The sequence below is a fragment of the Xiphias gladius genome, chromosome 22, assembly GCF_016859285.1.
Source record: "Xiphias gladius isolate SHS-SW01 ecotype Sanya breed wild chromosome 22, ASM1685928v1, whole genome shotgun sequence".
Lineage (NCBI taxonomy): Eukaryota > Metazoa > Chordata > Actinopteri > Istiophoriformes > Xiphiidae > Xiphias > Xiphias gladius.
The window spans coordinates 16,088,337-16,107,532 of record NC_053421.1 but is presented as its reverse complement, the minus strand read 5'-3'; the positions used below and the strand labels follow the sequence as shown (position 1 = coordinate 16,107,532).

The window sequence follows — 19,196 nt, the reverse complement described above, 5'->3', positions numbered from 1 at the left end:
GTGCCAGTGTTTCAACCGTCTAAGATAAAACACAGTGATTCTGTCAAACGCTGACGGACTGCACAGCGTGTTCTGATACTGCAGAGCACAATATACAGTGTCCACCTCACCTCACTCCATCACTGTGAATGTGCTGATACACTGAAGCTTGTACATGTGCAGACACACCCACAGAGCACACGTGCACCCATGTGCTCGCACTCACACATCCACAGCTAAACACACAGGCATGACAAGGCGGTAGACAGTCAGTGTGGAGATAGATGGGGGAGGTAAATAGGGGTGTCATGGCAGTGTGATGAAATGAGGCAGGGTAGAATTCATCCTGTGTTTCCTCTAGCCTCTGTCCCCCTGCTGACAGCATCCTGAAATAGGGCCTACTGTGTCTGTATATATACCTATATGTGTGTGTATGTGTGTGAGAGAGAGTGCATTTCTCTTTTGTATGTGCTTCCTCCTTTTCTCTGTGTGTGTTTTTTCAACTTCTATGTGTCTGTGTGTGTTTCCCCCTCTGTGTGTTGTGTATATCCTCAGCTCTGGGAGCCGAATGAAAGCGGCGAATGTGGAGAGAGATAGAGATAACAGTAGGAAATGAGTGAATGAGAAAGAGAGAGAGAGAGAGAGAGCCCTCTGGGAAAATGAAACATCCTTCCTGTTTCGTTTTTTATCTTCAGACCTGGTTAAACTTGGAATCCCATTGGGCTAGTGGTCAGTAAAGTGTTATTATATCCCGTAGAGCAGCTGTCTTTGTTCTGTACATGTTGGCAATACGTGAGGGTAATCATTTAAATGCAGTTGCTGCTAAAGGTACAACAGACAAAGTGGTAAATGTATTAGGTATTTAGCGTATGTTTTCTCAATATTTGGCTCTAGTGGGACAGGTTTGGGTCACTCGAATGGTATCTTTGTTAAGAAAAGAAAGGACAAGAAAAAAGAAAAAACATCCTTGGGATTTGGGAGAATGCTGCAGTGGTGGCAATCTCAGCACACAAATGCAAATCTACCTTCTGCTACTTTTTAACAATGACTATAAAATATAAATTTAATTCTTCTCAGTATTATGTTTCACCAATACTCATTTAAAATACAATTTCATTATCAGGCAGTAAAGCAAAATTCTCTTTTATCTCCTCTCCTTCTTCTACCTTTTTGGATCTGACTGACTGTGACTTTGAAGACTGACTGTGGTGTTACTATATCATTTCTTTTTGGCAGGCACAACTGCCCTCTTAGGATGTACGTATCAATAATCTCATCAGTGTGGCAAAGAAGGCTTAAACAGAGCAGCTAAAATATGTTAAACATACACACACACACACACACACACACACACACACACACACACACACACACACACACACACACACACACACACACACACACACACACACACACACACACACACACACACACACACACAAACCCTGCAGGAGTAGGAGCAAAAATTTAGTTTAGGCACTGCTTTGGGAAAGAATGAGAGATAATTTTACGCATAGTTTAATACATATAAATCTAAATTTTGGGTGCTTTATCAACAGGTAGGTACACAGAGCAAAAGTAGCAGTATAGAGCATTGTTGGCTGGACCACAACAGCGGGACCAGCCATATAAACACGAATGTCTGACACTGACTGACTTGACTGAGTGCTGAAGTTACACCATCGGTCAGCCAGCCATGTGTTTGAGTTTTTTCCTTTGGCACAAACAGTTTCTTTCTATGTGTCTCATTCAATTGAATGTGAATGAGTTTCTAACTTTCTCTCTGATTGATCATTTTACAATGTAGCTGAAAGCACAGCAAAGCCGTTGTCTTTAATTTGTGTGTATGGTGATTTTGTCAGACTACGTCACAGTTATAAAATCAGGATTTTAGCAGTGCAGAGCAGCAGCTTGGAAATGGCTTGGAAATGACCGCTGGTTAACATGTAGTCTTATCGGCCCATGTTTCAGTCACTATTTCATACTTATTCCATTGTCCGACAACAGGAACAGAAAAACATGTAAATGAGAAAATTTGTGAACATAGAGAGTAGGAGAGAAACAAACAGATAAAAGGCGGTCCAGCCATACACTAGGTTTGAGCTAGTCTTGATTTTTTATGCAAGGTTTGCACAGTCAACCATTTGTTTACTGGTCGTCCAGGTCTGGTTGGGTTGGAGTGGCATGTTTGTAATTTTGCTGTCATTTACCTGGTGAAATAAAATGTGCCTTTAGTGCCGTTGGTGGAGCTCTGCATGCTTGTCATTTAGAAAGCTAAGCATCAGCTAAGCATTTTAAAGGTAGCCATCAGTGAAATACTGTTAAGCAAGGGAGTCCTGTTATACTTACCTTCATCTTTTTCTTTCTTTCTTTCTTTCTTTCTTTCTTTCTTTCTTTCTTTCTTTCTGGTTCTGTCTGTCTGCCTTTGTCTCCTACAGACTCTCCCTTTCTCTCCTAAGGGATAAAGACCCTCCCAGTCTACAGCTCACTGAAGCCTGTGTGGAGTAATTAGAATTAAAGTATTAGAGTTAAAAAGGAGGATTTGAGTCTGATTATGATGAAGGAAAACTATAATCCAAATACTCCTTCATGGGTTTCATAAAATTTCAGTTAACAATCCACTCTTTCAAATACAGAAAGCTAAACAGACCAAACATTATTTACTGTTGACTATTAGACACTGTGAGTATGTTTATTTTAGGTGTGTGTGAACATGTAAAGTTTGCATGTATATGTGTGTCGGCATTATGTTGTGTGGGCGTGTGCACATGTGGCTGTAAGCGAATGGGCCTCATCTGTCTGCCTTCCTCTTCTCCTCTCGATTAAAAATGAATGCCCCCCCCCCCTTCTGCTCTCTGTCACTTTTCCTCAGTTTTGCTCCTGCTCCCTCTCTTTTTTCTCCCTATATCCTCTTTATTTTCTTCAAGCCATCTCTATATACCCCCCCCCCCACACACACACACACACACACACACACACACACACACACACACACAAACACACTTTCTTCCCTCCTGGCTCCTCCTGGCTGTCTGCTCATTCTCTGCGACCCCCCTCTCTTTCTGAACATATTTCATCAAAGGCCTCCTCACAGGTAACACTCAGCCTGATCTCATTAACTGCTGCTAAGCGCAGAGGACTTGAAAGAACACACTGTCTCTAACACGCACACACACGAGACACACACCGCTTGTATAACCCTAACAGTAGCATAGGACAAGAGAATCAAAGACAGGAACCTTCCAGAAGGCTCATGTATAATTCTTAAACTGAGTGGAGTTATAACGTTCTAATGATTCCAGGCTATGGCACTGCGATACGCCTTTATGTTGGCTCTGTGTGCGCGCGCGTGTGTGTGTGTGTGTGTGCACGTATGTGTATATACCCCCCTCACTCAGTCTCTGTCCCGTTAGCAGTTGTATTAACCTGGGGTCTCTCTGCTCTCCGATCAGTGTAACCCCATTAACTCCCATTAAGTCTCATTACCACCCTCGTGAGGATCGTTACCACTTGCTTTATCTCATTTCCTAAACACCACTGTATGCATTCTGTTGATGTCTGTTCGGTGCAGCACAGTTTTTGTCAGTAATTGTGAGTTATTATGCAATTCATTGGAGGCGGGACCAGGTGTGCATGTTGGTTTGCCACTGATCGATTGACAGTAAGTGAGCAGGCAGCCCACACTGCCAAGGAAACCATTTTTTGAGGCCTGAAGGACAGTGTGGAAAACTTACTGGGGGGGGGCACTAGAGTGACAGCTTGACAAAGAGTCAACTATAATTATACATGACTGCAGGAGTGAAATATTCAGCAGTGTGTGGTCATGGGAATTAATTATATATTCACTACTGTCAGGAGTTCTGTTCCATAGTGGGATTTGATGTTGTAGGGTCTGAGAGGGATCGGGAACTGGAGTAAAATAAGTGAAAAAACACATAAAAAGGGGTGCAGTGATTAAAGATGAGGAGGAAGGGCAGATTAGATTAGACATAGAGGAAGTGAAATTTTACTCGTAGCTCGGTGCTGAACAGAGCATTCTGCTTCCAGTTTATTTAGTTTCAGTTCTTGTTTTAGTGTGTTTGGCAAGGCGTGTTTTTTGTGAAATATAAAAGAGTAAAAGGCTCATCAAATTTGAGAAATTGCCTGTTGTTGAAACCTACAAAGCTAATTCAGGCAGACAATTCCAGTTGTGCTGCCACACTCGCATGTGACAAACCTTACTCGCTGCAATATCCAGCAGCGCCTTTTGGAATAAGCTGGTGTGTTTAAGTTGTCAAATGCCTCGGTTACACACCTGGTTTGCCAGTGAGGCTGCTTTATGGCTCAGTTTGCAACTAGTGCTGACACTGTTACTGCTGCTGCTGCACTCTTGTATTTCATCAAGGCTGGGCCAGTGCCTGACTGGGGGTTTCACAAGGTTCCACAAGAAAGGTATTCCTCTCGGAGGCTTTTAGGTGTCTAATGTAATGGTCATATGGCAGCTGACACACAGCTCAGCTAATCTGTTCATCAGGACTGTGTGTGTGTGTGTGTGTTATGATTAAAATCAACTGATTTGGTGAATTCTGATTTTGAATCAGGGGTATGTAGCATTGACTCTCCTAACTGTGCCCTGCCCACTTCAAATAGAGGGGAAAAAGAAAAGGAAATATAGAAATGTGTCATGGATGTGTCATGGGAAGTAACCAGATCACATGACCAGATCACATCTCCCATAATAGGAAGCTGACTGAAAAATGACATTTTTCAATGATGAGGGCCCTTAAAACTAAATTTTCTTTGCAAAGAGTGATGAGGTCAGAGCTTTGCCTCAAAATATCAACTTGGCCATATGTGCATACAGTATGTGAGAAGACTGGCATTCAGCAAAAATAGCCAAAAATTCTCAATTTAAAAAAAAAAAAAAGATTCATTTTTACTCAGCAAAAAAACAAACACAGAAGTTTAAACATTTTACTCAGATTTTTAGTTTTAGAATAGTTACTGTTGTTTAAACGTCCTGCACACCCACACAGTTACTCTGTCTGATTAGGCATCTTGCCAGGTTAAGTTTGGGTGGTGTTATCTGGGAAATGACATGGCGTCACCACACTGTATTTGCTAATTAGAATGATAACAGGGTCAACTGTCTCTTTTAGTTTTTGGGGACAGAATGGAGAATGTGCACTCTGTACACTAATTGGGCCCAGTATCCGAAATCTTAATTCCTCAGCGTCTCTGTAAAATGGCATACATCAGTGTAACCAGCGGACTACTGCTCACTCATTCAGTCAGGCTTTTATAACCACTGTGATTAAGAATCATCTAAAGCTGAGACCATGTCCTGATTTTGCTCTGCATTGTAAGAGACAGAAAGATAGACAGGACTATGTGTGTGTGTGTGTGTGTGCCCGAGAAAGAAATAAAGAGAGGGAGTGCATGCAAGTGTGTACGTGTGTGTGTGTGTGTGTGTGTGTGTGTGTGTGTGTGTGTGTGTGTGTGTGTGTGTGTGTGTGCATGCGTGCATGTGGAGTGAAGTGTGTTAGAAGGAAAGATTGGATCTGACCCATTAACTTTACAGGCCACTCATTGAGCAGGGGTCAGTAGGGAGATTTCACTGTAAATCTCTACAACGATCACAATGATAGACCAGGGAGGGTGAGCGAGCAAGAGAGAGCGAGAGAGGGAGAGAGAAAGCCACAGCTTGCAACACAGTTGCTGACTATGTCCAAAACCATGAGCCACAAGTTTCACTAAGGATTTGGTAGCAGATGATATCCTTGGCGATGTCCAAAACCTCCTTATGGCTTTGGACATAGTCAGGAGCTTTGGAATCCTGACATGTTTAAATGTTACTCATTTAATCACTCTACAAAAAAGGGGCTATGACAGCTTAGCCATTTCCCGAGAAAATGATTAGAGTGTATGTGGGCTATTTTTCAGCCTGCTCCTCTCATGTCTCTGCCTTGAGAAAAGCTGTTTTTAGTTATGGCCTTTCTGGCTGTGTCGGGTCATGGCCTGCAACCCAAAACATAACCTCAAAAGGATAGCTAAGGGGGCTCATATGAGAACACTCTGTGCCCAAAGGAAAACAAAAACAGCAGATGTGTTGTGTAGAGGAGGTGAAGCGAGAAGAGAGAAAAATCACTGTAACACTGGCCTCAGACCAGGATGTTTCTCGCCCTTCTTTTTTGCCCTGCGGCACAGCAGCTCCTTGGCTTGGTCGCACTTCAGATCCAACCACCTCTACCTGCCATACCCCTGCAGTACTGTGCAGCGATTATCTAACACACCCACTCCCTCTCTATACCATCTCCCTCTTTCTTTTTGACGTCAAATCACACTCGGCAACAAATCTTTCCACTGTAGATTATTAATAATTCATCCTCCCTGACCATGCCCTCGACTGAATAATTGCCACAGTTATTCATGTATCTGATAATCCATTACCTTGGGAGCATCTGCTCTGATAACCCAATCACTGTAAAAAACCCACATCATTTTTTCCTTCCTTCGCCTCAGATCTCTAAGGTCTAAGTTCCACCATAATCACAATTTATTGGAGCTGCTTTTACAGAACAAACATTGCATTCAAAGCTCGAGAAGTGCAACTTAAATTCAATCATTTTGATTATATAGTACAATGATCTAGAAAGCAGGATGCTCATTTCAGGCACCAGAATTCATTAGCATAGACTTGTGGCTCTAATGCACTCTGCGTTTACCTTAGACAGTCAGATGTTGCGCAGTGAGAAAGCCAATCATGGTAATGGCTGTGGTCTGGGAACACTGGATGGTCCAATCATCGCCCTTGCCTGAGAGTGCCTTTTTCTAGACTTGACATTTGATACGTGATTGCTGCTTCCATTCAGTTTTGTTTTGATCATCAGAAAACCACCCACTCTTTTCAAGGCTTGATTGTTTGGAGTGAAGCTCACGTGTAGTTGACTGCAGCTCTGCTGCTCACAGAGGTTGAGCTCTGTTCTTTAGTACCCGGGCTGTTACTGGTGGTCTTTGAGCTCGGCTTTAGAGGGCAAGGAACTCTGGGTCAGTTATAAATGACCACCCGATATCGGGGTGTAGTTTATTAGATGGTGTTAATGATGTGAAGAGGATGAAGGAGACTATTACAAGAAGTACGGCGTCAAGTCAAGCACTTGCAGGTCTGCTTGTGAGAGGGTGTGAAGCCAATGAATCACTCTGAAAATCAGCCTTGACCAACGACTCTTCTATGAGGCAATTTTTTTCCTAGAAATTTTCACTAACATATGGTTTCAGTCACAAAACATTAACTTCCTTTTCCAAACTTTGAGGCACCCTCTGAGGACCTTTGACCTAGGGCCTCTATGGAAACACAGCTCTACATATGTAAACATACACCTCAGAGGAAAAAAAAAAATTACCCAGCGCATAAATAACTCTGACCTGCTACATTTATATTACTCTAATTCTATTTCCTATCAGCCTTTCTTTTGCTTGCTTTTCTTTTTATTTACGATGCAAAAACTCATGGTTTTTCTTTGTCTATCAAGCCTGACCCCCCCCCCCCATCCACTGAGCATCACTCTTCTTTAGGCTGTAGGATCTCGTGGGAGGAAGAGTTTGCGAGTAATTATTTACCAAACAGCAGATTAATTGCTGTTAAGGTCTCAGGCTAATTACTGCCCAACAAACCTGATCAGCGACAAATTTCATGACATTATCTTGTATATATGTGTGTGCTACTAAAATACCATTATATTTCTGTCACATGTAAACACACACACTAGCCACTTAGTGAAGCAGCAGAGCAGAGGGAGTAATTACGGTGTAGGACAGGTCACTCGTCCTGCGGTTCACCTTAACCCTGAAAACTGGAGCTATTCTGGACCTCTGGGAAAATAAGAGGGGCTGCACTGAGAGGCCAACTTCAGTTACAAGGCTATGAACATTAATTACTCATAGGGCAACACAAGAATGCAGATTAGACTATAATTGGTGGGTTTGCCTCCAAACTCCATGAATCAGCAAGTGCCTCTACTTACCACCATATCAGTGACTGAATATAAGGATTAGGTTCTTTCAATCCAAGTGCACAAGAAATAACCTCCTGCTAGTAAAATTGTGTGTTTTTTGTTTTGCACACATATCCAAGTAATTGGCATGTAAATGTTATGGTCATATAACAAAGATGTGTAGGGAAAGAAAGGAGGGGTTTGGGGACATTCCAGCACGTAATATTTGCATACTGTGACCTAGATTTGGTCTGGATAGTGTGTTTGTAAGGGATCAGTGTTACTGCTCCAGAGTTGTGATGAGTAAACTGTGAGTTATCTCATTCTTGGCTGAACTGTCAAAGTTTTACTCTGCACTCTATCCAGGACACTAGTGTAAGATTTAACTTTTTTTTCACCTCTTTGGTTTTATTCTGTGTAAATGTGTAAGCCTGTTATAATGATCTTGTCTTTGAGCAGCTGACATTAGATAAGCTACAATCAAAAAATCTGTCTCACAGTGTGCCAGTCAGAGAGAGCTCATTGGGATTTTTAGATGTGCATTCCTTTATGTCCTCAGATTAACTGGGACTTTCACTTCTTGCCTCACTCTGTATGTTCCGTATTGTGTGTTTTCACAAAATGAGTGATTTGGTACAACAAAAAATAACACAGTTTTGGCAGACTGTAATGAATTAGAGCACTGTTTTCCAGTGTTGCGTAATCTGTCACAGTTGATACACTGGTTTCTCAGAAGAAGGCTGTAATTGAAATGATGCCACAGTATTTCGTAGCCCAACACAAACACACAAAGGCATAGACAGACTCAAAGTTTGTACAATCAAAACATAACCACACACTAGTACTTGTGCCAGTACAGACACAACCCAACCTTTGACCACAGAGTTTCCCAGTTTAGACAGACTTCACCCTGAGCCCATCCTAAAAATGGGAGGGGGGTGGGCCAATAGAAAAACTGACTCGAGATCGAAAAATCTGTCAGTCTAGATAGTAAAGAGTTAGAAGAACAGACACATGGGCTTGACATTTTTTCCAGAAGCACCCAGAAGGGCTGTTACTCTGAAGACCACTTTTTTGTTACATCTGCCTTGAATCTGGACATATTACTCGGTCATATTTCAGTAAAGTTGTCTAGCATCGACAGAGTGTTTTGTTCTTTCAAAACCACAGGAGATATCCTCACTGTTTGTGTCACAGTGGTCACATCGCCTGAAAGACTGAGCAGCATGTCAAAGGAGATGGAGCCAGAAGGCATGTCGCTATGTCCTCTAGGCACAGCAGCTAACCCTGAGCCAGAGCTGTTGTGTATCTTTGGGACCGGGGATTTGGGGCGCTCTCTGGGAAAGCGTCTGCTCCAAACTGGCTACAGGGTGGTATATGGCAGCCGCAGACCTCACAGCTGTGGCCCCTTGCCTCTGGGAACTCAGGTACAACACATTGCACGACACGACACGACACATTTTTTCAAAACCTGGAATTCAGCTTTTGTTTCCAGCTTTTGTTTTTTTTGTTTTTTTGATGATTTTTGTCGTTGTAAACAACAGCTGATATTTCAGAATGTGTGTTGCATAATGGCTCTGAAACAAACTAAAATATCCATGGTGATAAAATTCAAAGTGCATAGTCAGTCCTGGGAAAAAGAAACAGTTCTTATCAGACTTTGAAAGCTGACTGAGCTAAACAAGGTCACTGAGTGTCTGCATGTGTGTCTGCAGATATTGCTGTGCTTTGTTTGATATTGTTGTGCTGCAATCTGGAGTGTTTTGTTTTCATCTTTCATGCAATATGTGCTTAACTAGTGAACTAGTGGCTCTGAACATGAGTCAGTTATTATTGAGTGTGTTTCCTTATGTAATGGCCATGCATGACAACAGAGCTGCGTTTGTGTGTGTTGTGCAGGTGATGAGCCATGCGGAAGCAGCCAAGTCAGCCAGTCTTGTCTTTACTTGTATACACAGAGAACACTATGACTTCCTGGAGACACTGGCACCTCATCTTAAGGGGAAGGTACCTTGTTGCACAGTCATGCTTTTGTGTAACACAGCACTTGGTTAATTTCTAACTTTTCATCCACTCCGCTGATTTCATTGATTTGAAGGTGCTGGTGGACGTCAGCAACAACCTCAAGAAGAATCTATATCCAGAGGCCAATGCTGAGTATCTGCAGAGGTAAGAGGACACCAGGCAATAATGTAATTACCTAAAACATTCGGACATGTTATGGACCATGTGGTTTGAATCATCAACAACTGGTGGAACATGAAGTAAAAGTATGTTATTTGTTGTGCAGGCTGATCCCTGGCGCTCATGTGGTGAAGGCTTTTAACACTTTGTCTGCCTGGGCCCTGCAGAATGGACCCTTAGATGCCAGTAGACAGGTACTGAATGTGTCTGTTTCTGATATTCTGTTTCTGAACTCTTTATATATTGAGAAACAGATTTGTTTAAAATTATTTCTTTTGTTTTTAAGGTGCGTTTGATACTTGCTAAAATTTAAAAAGTAACAAATTAGGTCTTCTTTTGCTATCTAGGAATACATCTTTTTTTCTGATGGTGACATATATCATTTTTAAATTAAACTAGCTAATACTGTTTGTCAGATTGTTTCTCCACTGCAGACCTACAAGCATTTGACAGTGCTCCAATGTATTCACACAGTGGGGTGTTGACCAACAAGTTAAAAATAATAGTCTCTTTTGGAAAGGAAAACATTTCAGTCCAAATTATATTATTAACTCATTTGAAGTGTTGATCAAACCAAATTCAAGTAAAAGAAGCCAAATCTAAGGAGTCGGCCTTATGTCTTTGCTGTGAATGCCATCTCTGATGTATCCTTGAATCAATTAACTCCACAATCTCTCTTAGATCTAAGCTTCCCTTAATGTGCTTTGCTCTCTCACTCTGTACTGCAAAGCTGCAGCATATGTGGGTTTCTCTGTTTCATTTTGATCTGGTTTTACAATCCCAGAGGACAGTTAAACCACACAGGAGAGTGTGTGTGTGTGTGTGTGTGTGTGTGTGTGTGTGTGTGTGTGTGTGTGTGTGTGTGTGTGTGTGTGTGTGTGTGTGTGTGTGTGTGTGTGTGTGTGTGTGTGTATGCATTGGGGTATGTTGGTGTATTTGGAGCACCATCAGCAACATCACATATGTTGACTGAGCATTGTTGTTTGTTTTTACCTGCCATCTTTGACAATATTTAGTATTTCATACGGGAAGCCACAGTATCTCCAGGTGCTTTTCTGTTCAATCCTCTGGAGTCAAAAACATCCTTTCATTATTGTGTGAACAAATGCATAAACATACTGTACATGCAAAAACATAAAATAATGAAGACCATAAACCCTTCAGGCATTTTGAGTGCTTTAAAAACTGTGGATGTTTTCATGCTCTAGGTGTACCTGTGTGGAAACAGTGCTGAGGCAAAGCAGTCAGTAGCAGAGGTGGCCACCAAACTGGGCTTCACTGTTCTGGACAGGGGATCTCTGTCTGCAGCCAGAGAACTGGAGGATTTCCCCCTGCAGCTGTTCCCAGAGTGGAGGCTGCCACTACGCCTGGCCATCGGTCTCACTGCCTTCGTCTTCTTCTATGTGCTTATTAGAGATGTCATTTACGCATATGTTGAACAGGGGAAAGACATCTCCTTCAGAATCATGGTGTCCCTGGCCAACAAGGTAAAGATTGTCTTGCAAATCAGCATTTGTTCTTTTTTGAGAGGTAAACTCCAGATGTGTCCTCTAGAAATCATTTAACCCAAATCTTATCCTCACAATAATTTCTTCTGTGTTTTTTCTTCATCCTTCAGGTGTTTCCCATTGTGTCGCTCATCATGTTGTCTCTGTGTTACCTGCCTGGTGTCATAGCTGCCTTCCTTCAGCTCTATAGAGGGACCAAATACAAGTCAGACATCAAAACAGGATCGACTGATATTTAGTGCCTGCACACAGGTGCGCAATTTCCAATATATTTTAAATATTGTATCATACAAGTCAAAGTATGTTTGATGCAGGTGTTTCCCTGACTGGCTGGACCGCTGGATGCTGTGCCGGAAACAGCTGGGACTGCTAGCCCTTTGCTTTGCCTCTCTACATGTCCTCTACACCCTCATCATCCCCATAAGGTATGTTACACGTGCAAACATCCTCATACTTCTTCATTCAATTTATCTGTAACATTCTATTAAAGTTTTGTTGTTAATTTCAACCAAAACAAATAATTAAAGCTTTGAACCTGGAAGTAATCACAACTGTAACTTAAACTACTGTCATTTGCCAGTTTATCAGGTCTACCTAGCCAAAACTAATAAAGTCTAATAACAGCCCTGCAATAAATCCTACCTTAACTGAAGTTTTAATGTTTAGTTTGTGTTAGAAATGTTTGAGAGATGTGTTGTTTCAACATTATCTATGTTGCTGTTGAATGTATTGTATTATGATATAAATTATGCTATATTATACACTATATTATCCTGCTTCGATCATTGTACAACACTCTTCCAACACCAACAAACCTGCACAGGTGGGGAATGAGGGAGGATCCACTGTGTAGGTTATGCAGAGAGAGAGGCAAGTTGGCGCACACACTGGCAGGATGCGAGACTGCAATTAACATGACAAGGTCCTCAGAGCACTGGCTAAAATCTCGGAAAAGGACAGATGGAAAAAGCATCAGACCCACATGGGACCAGCCCCGCAACCTCCAAGAAGACCAAGAAAAGCCTCCTGGAGCTGGTACAATCGTGGGAGATAAGAATGGACCTGGGAAGAAAACTATACTTTCCCCAGGTCATCCAAACATCCCTGAGGCATGACATAGTAATTTTGTCTGAGGAGGCAAAGAGGATCATCCTGATGGAACCGATGGTCCCATGGGAAGACAAGAGGCCTTGGAGAGGAAAGCCACAAAGTACCCGAACCTGGTCCAACAATTGTAGGGATGAAGGATGGAATGCCTAGCTATTTCCAGTTAAGGTTGTCTGCAGGGGTTTCCCGGTGCAATCTGTGTGGGAGATTCTCACAGCTCTGGGATTAGCAGGAAAGTAGAGAAAGACAGCTACTTGCAGGTTTGGGGAGGTGGCGGAAAAAGCCTCTTGTTAGCTCCGGAACAGGCGGGACGAGTTAAGCTGGAGGCCAAGAGAAGATGGGCAGTGACTGACCATCACTGCTGACCTGCCAGCTGGAGGACGTTGTGTTTCAGGGTCGAAATATTGGATGCCATCTGACGACATCTTCTCCCGGCCAAAAGCCTCGGTCATAAGAAAGCGACTGAATGTGTTAGGATCTAGATATATATAATAGTAGCTAAGAGGTATTTCTAAAATTGATCCTACCTTCATTGGTATAAATGGTGTTGGTGACAGCATTAGCAACCAAAATATTCAGAAGTAGCCCTCAGATTCTTAGAAACACCTGAATAAACTTACAGGGACCCTAATGTTATAGAAAGATGCATTACAAGAAGAAAATATGTAATTTCTGAAAACTGAAAAGTTGTAATTGCTAATAATAAGCTGTAAAAGAAGAAGCAGGCAAAGTAGTAAGCTATGAATTTTTGAAAGAGATGAAAAGTTTTAAAGTTCTATAAGAGCTATTGAAAAAAAGAAAGAAAGAAAGAATGTAGCTAACTAGGTGGTTTTAAGGTGTTAAGGTGCTAAGGATTTTGACTGGCAATTGCTAAGATTAAGCATGAATGTTCATTCTTGAAACTTGAACAGTAATTTGAGGAAAAATCTTTATAAAAGCTTGACTTACTAGATTTTTTTCAGCACTTTCACCTGCATTTTACAGTCCTCCTTAATGGACAGAGGTTGTTCAGTTGTCATGGAGATAACTGAGTTGTCACATAACCAAAGTGTGAAACAACATTTACATGATAACAGGATGTTCACGGTGGTTGCTAGTGGGCCCTGGACAGTTACTAACTACATTACTTTTGATTACTGTGGTGTTTCTGTGAAGAATGAGGTGGTTGCTATGGTGATTCAGGGTGGTAACTAGGTATTGCAGGGTTGCTAGGGTGCTAGGGTGTTCATAGCTGTCACAAAGGTAGGGCTATCTGAATTTTCATGATGATTTTTCTCTAAATAACTCTGTCATTCTCATACCCAGATATTATGTGAGATTCAGAATTGCTGCTCATACCATCTCGCAGGTAAGGCACAGCTAGAAAATAAGTGTTTGATACACTTAAAGCTTTGTGTTTGCAAAAAAAAAAACTTTCTTATTCATACGTTGTCACAAAGTCAGTTGATTTTGAATAAAAGTTATGTGTTTCCCTCAGTACAGAAACTGCTTTCTGCTTTGTTTACTGTAATTTTAAGATCAAGCAGAACAAAACGTCAGAGTTTGACACCACCGTGGCCTGGTATACTGACTCTTACTACGCTATGGGGATTCTGGGATTTGGCCTGTATATCCTGTTGGGAATAACCTCTCTCCCCTCCGTCAGCAATGCTCTCAGCTGGAGAGAGTTCAGCTTCATACAGGTGGATACTGGCATGTGTGTCTGAGTCATATGGTTTGTGGGTATCTGGATGGGTGAGCTTTAGCACATTCACAGTTACACATTATGGACACAGAACTCTACTTTAGCTGTGTAGGATACCACGCAGCCCAACAGCATTTGGTTGAATCCCTGCATCCTGTTTACATGGTGAAACACTGGCAGTCAAAAACTGGAGGAATGAGACTTGGATTTTCCAGTTTCCAGGGTGCGGACCTTATGGTCTTCGAAGCCACCTGTCCAATAGATATTCCCTTATGTACATGTTGGTGTCTGTGCATTTGTGTGTTTTTACGGGAATTATTAAATGACAGATTGTGTAGTTATTACACTTCAGTTGGTTTTCAGAGAAACCTAAAATGACAAAGTTTCTTTATATTCTGATCACATCTTAAGACTCTTGATCAGCCTACAATTTAAGAAGGCACGTGTGTATACTCTCCATCTAGATTTACACATAAATGTTACATTCACTTAACAAAATGGAAGACAGCAAAGGTTTTACACCTTTTGTAGCCAACAGATTTGGCGCTCTTAGTCACAAAGAGGAAACTAAATGGCAGACAATCACATTGCTGGTCATTTTAGTGCCATTTCATGAGCTAGCTTCTGATAAAACAAATACACACACGCTCATTGGGAAATTTCATTTGGAACAGCTGATTATCTCATCTCTTCACTGTGGCCTTGAAAAGCTGATTGATGATTCAGTTAACACAGAGATACATGCTCACAATATTAAATAGGGTCACTTGATATCCACTTAAAATGTGCCCGTTGGAGATATTTTAAAGTGCGTTATGAAATTTTCCGTGTACTTCCATTATTACACCTGTTTTTGCTCTAGGCTGCAGAGGTTCAGTTAGTGTGGAAACTTACAGAGAAGCTTCAGGACCTGTAATGGATGTGGATACTGGCAGGAAAACTGTTTGCTGTAATCTTCACATCATGTCCATTAGCCAAGATTCAAGCTATGGGGACGATTCTGTGCTTCAGCCCAGATGGAAAATAGTCACATGGGCCAGATAGCTGCTTACAAATTCCTGTTGGAAGTAATCTGTTGACAGTGTGTTAGTGATATTTCCATCATTCCCCTGCTAAATTGTCCGCTTTGATTGTTTTTACTTGGGCAGACACAAATGTTTACTTTTTTCCCTCTTTGACCAATCAAAAATTATGTTGGGCTCACCACAGGGAACAAACTCATTCATAAATGTAACTAGGTCATGTCAAGCTCATTTTCTCATTCTACACCCCTCCCCTTTACTCCAGCCCAAATTAGAGCAGTGCTTTAAATGTTAAGTTATTCATCAAATGTAATTTGGGGGGCATATATTATCCTTGGTCACAGTCTTTAGGTTTTGTTCATGTGTATGGAATAGATCCATGGGTCTGTAAATGTGTAAGTTTGCATGTGTGTGTATGTGTATGCACTTTCTCTATCTACATTAGTTGAATTAGCTCTGTGCACACATGGTAGATGAGTGTGTTGGAGTATGTTCACATATGCAGGTCAAAAGCTTGTCTCTGTAAAGGCAAGTTTATCACATTTCAGCTTACTGAGCCTTTTACACAGTGATTACATCTGTGTTTTCAGTGGAAGTATAACTATGTGAATCTGTGAATGCACACGTACTCATTGAGTGTAAAGTTATGTGTCTTAACTAATTTTTCTCTCTTCTAGTCCAAGCTGGGCTACCTCACACTGTTCTTCTGTACCTTTCACACCTACCTGTATGGCTGGAACCGGTTCCTTAAGCCCTCTACCTACAAATGGTACACTCCTCCGGCCTACATGCTCGGTCTGGTGTTGCCTTCTTTAGTGATGGCGCTCAAGCTGCTGCTCCTCCTGCCCTGCGTGGACCGCAGCCTCACCCGCATTCGACAGGGCTGGGAGCGGACTGATCCAGAAGATGAAAGCCAGAAATCACTGCTAACATAGGGCTGTTACAATTACAGACACAGAAAAAGTGGTATGCATAGAAAACATAGACACAAAGACACCACAGTGCCTTACCTTCCAAGAGTTCTGTCATCAGGTAACCCTTGTTTGTTGTTTCGGATTTCATTGATCCAAGACGATACAATTGTTCAGCTATTGTTCACAAAGTCAACAGAGAAAACAGTCAGTCTCTCTTTATGTAATCATGTTGGAATTGTTACATTTTGTAAACAGTATGTGATACAATGACACTGTGTAGGTTTTCATGAGTTATACATTGTGAACCATACACACGTGTTAAAGCAGCTATGCTGCATTTAAAGCAGCTGCCCTTTGCCTTTGTAAGCTAGTGTCTTTTTCCCCACTTGAGTTTAATGACTGCACTATACCCATACACATTCAGAACTTTTACAGTCTCTAACTTGGAGACGGTAACTTTGCTGTGTTTACCTTAACATCAGCAGCAACAGTTTGATGATCTCTGATTTTTATAACTTTGAGTTTCTCAGCAACCTTTAGCTACAGCATATCGTGGTTTATATTTATTGGATGAACTTCACATATTTTTCTGTAACATTATTTTTTTTGGATTTGGTTCTCACTACAGTGGTACCAGTGTGAAATGCATTTTAAAATAAACTTCAATGTGACTGAACAGCATTGTCTTGTTTCTCTCTCTCCCTGCCATGTATATCTAACTCAGAGAGTTTTTCCCTGCTGAGTTGAGTGTGCTCTCTGTAGTCGTCTCAGTCTGATCCCTCTCCAGGGTTCATCCCTCTGGCTGAACTGATGCTGTTCTCAAGGAAAAATTCGCTCTTAGCTGCACGTTGTCACATGCATAGATGCATTCAGAACATAGGGCACACATACACAAACACACATAACTGTAGGCAAGAAAGAAGGAAGGAAGAAATTAAAGAGAAAAGGGAAAGAAAAAAGGAGTTTCACAGTCAAATGAAATATTAATAATCTCAAAAATGATTGTGTTACATAAATCAGAAAACAGAGAAACAGCTGCTAAACTTTAAAACCTTAAACTGGAAAGGCTTATGAATAAACAACAATAATATGAAGTACACTGTATGCATAGAAGTGTTATGACAAGTGATATAGGTTTGTAGGTTAGGGTTGTGTGTTCGAAGAGATTTGGGGTCAGAAATAATGTCACACATGAGGAGAACAGGCTTGTAACTATGCACTGATGTGCATACAAGAATACATATACACTATAAACAACACTAGGGCAAAAGCTAGTATATGGCTAGACCACCCTTTATCTGTTTGCTTCTCTCCTACTCTCTGTGCTCACATATACATAATTTTAATACAGCCAATAATATACCCAATACGGTTGTTCTCATTTACATGTTTTTCTTTTTCTGTTGTCAGACAACGGAACACGTATAAAATAGTGACTGTAACATGGCCCGGTAAGACTACATGTTAATCAGCAGTCACTTCCAAGCCATTTCCATGCTGCTGCTCTGCACTGCTAAAATCCTGATTTTATGACCGCAACGTCGTCTGACAAAATCAGCATACACAGAAGTTAAAGACAACGGCTGTGCTTTGATTTTAGCTTTATTTACTTGTAAAATGATCACTCAGAGAGAAAGTTACAAGCTGATTCATGTCTATATTAGCTGCCGTGTGGTCCGTTGAATGAGACCAGAGAGAGATGTGCCTGTGGAGGGAAGCCTGACCTTTCGCCTGCAGGGCAATAATGGAAACTATCATCTACGGAAAGTAGCTAAGGTTTGTCCAAAAAATTGCTAGATTTGTCGCTAGGTGCTTTTTTTGTTGAAAAGTCGCTAAAGGGTTGTGAAAAATCGTTAAATCTAGTGACAAAGGAGCTACGTTGGCAACACTGCCTGTAGGCGACCCCGGACATAATAGAAACTGTTCCCACCAGTTCTTTTTCAAAGAGCAACAGCCAATGGGGAAACTCCAATAATCGGCCGGTCGACCAATGGTGTAACTCACTCACCTACTCACTCACCTACTCACTTACTCATTCACTTAGTGACCCACATTCTTGTTTATAGGGCTGGCCCCGCTGTTGCCTTTTCCTTATTCCGAGTTAGACTAATATTTTATTTTATGTCATCACAACTCAGAATTTTTACTTCTGTCAATACACAATTTCCCCCCCCCCATGACAGCTGTATTTCTAACAGTCACGGTAAGCTCACGTACAATATTCCGCAATATGACCTGAGGGCTCAAGTGTATTTCACAATAATTTTGCATTGTTTTAATTTGATCAGAGAGACGACCATCTGACTCCTCTGAGACACGATTATAAAAAGACCTATAATAGCCTCTGTCATGTAACTTTTTAATATCAGAAAACAGAAGGATTTCCGGACAATTTTAACCTTAATGCAATGCGTGCTGGTAAGTCAATGAAAATAAGCTAACAATGTTTCTAAATAACTTAAAATGATGAGTTAAGTAAACAATCCATTGAACATTTAGTCAACCGAAATCTAGATTACTAGTTCTGAAAGTGATAATAGAGCAGTTTGAACTTGAAACTTACAAATGTTTCTAATTATGCTGAGTTAGGAGTAAAAGAAAAGTATAATTAACATAATTTATGGAGATTTTACAGTGCAAAGGATAAAGCAATCATGCAGTAAAAATTGGTTTTCCTGCATTCCCCAATGAAAGAACACAAGTTAGCAGAGCAGACGCTATTTGTAATGAAACACATACAAAGGATATCATTTAATCGTGCCAACATTTTGCCTTAAATCATTTCTTATAAATTGGGTAAAGTGGTATTTTATATATCCCTCTCT

At 41.2% G+C, this 19,196-nt stretch overlaps 1 protein-coding gene across 2 annotated transcripts; it reads left to right on the top strand.

The window, feature by feature from the left end:
- Positions 1 to 8,935: 8,935 nt before the first annotated feature.
- Positions 8,936 to 17,022, top strand: steap4 (STEAP family member 4). Of its 2 annotated transcripts, XM_040118556.1 has the most exons (10): positions 8,936 to 9,379; positions 9,852 to 9,959; positions 10,051 to 10,121; positions 10,243 to 10,330; positions 11,345 to 11,623; positions 11,755 to 11,849; positions 11,959 to 12,069; positions 14,057 to 14,099; positions 14,269 to 14,433; positions 16,135 to 17,022. In XM_040118556.1, exons 1-10 carry the CDS (start codon positions 9,179 to 9,181, stop codon positions 16,390 to 16,392), a joined length of 1,419 nt encoding a protein of 472 aa, XP_039974490.1. In that variant the 5' UTR covers positions 8,936 to 9,178; the 3' UTR covers positions 16,393 to 17,022. The 2 variants fall into 2 exon arrangements, with proteins under 2 accessions (XP_039974490.1, XP_039974489.1); XM_040118555.1 differs by lacking the exons at positions 14,269 to 14,433; positions 16,135 to 17,022 and having other exon boundaries at positions 9,070 to 9,379; positions 12,468 to 14,093.
- Positions 17,023 to 19,196: the final 2,174 nt, after the last annotated feature.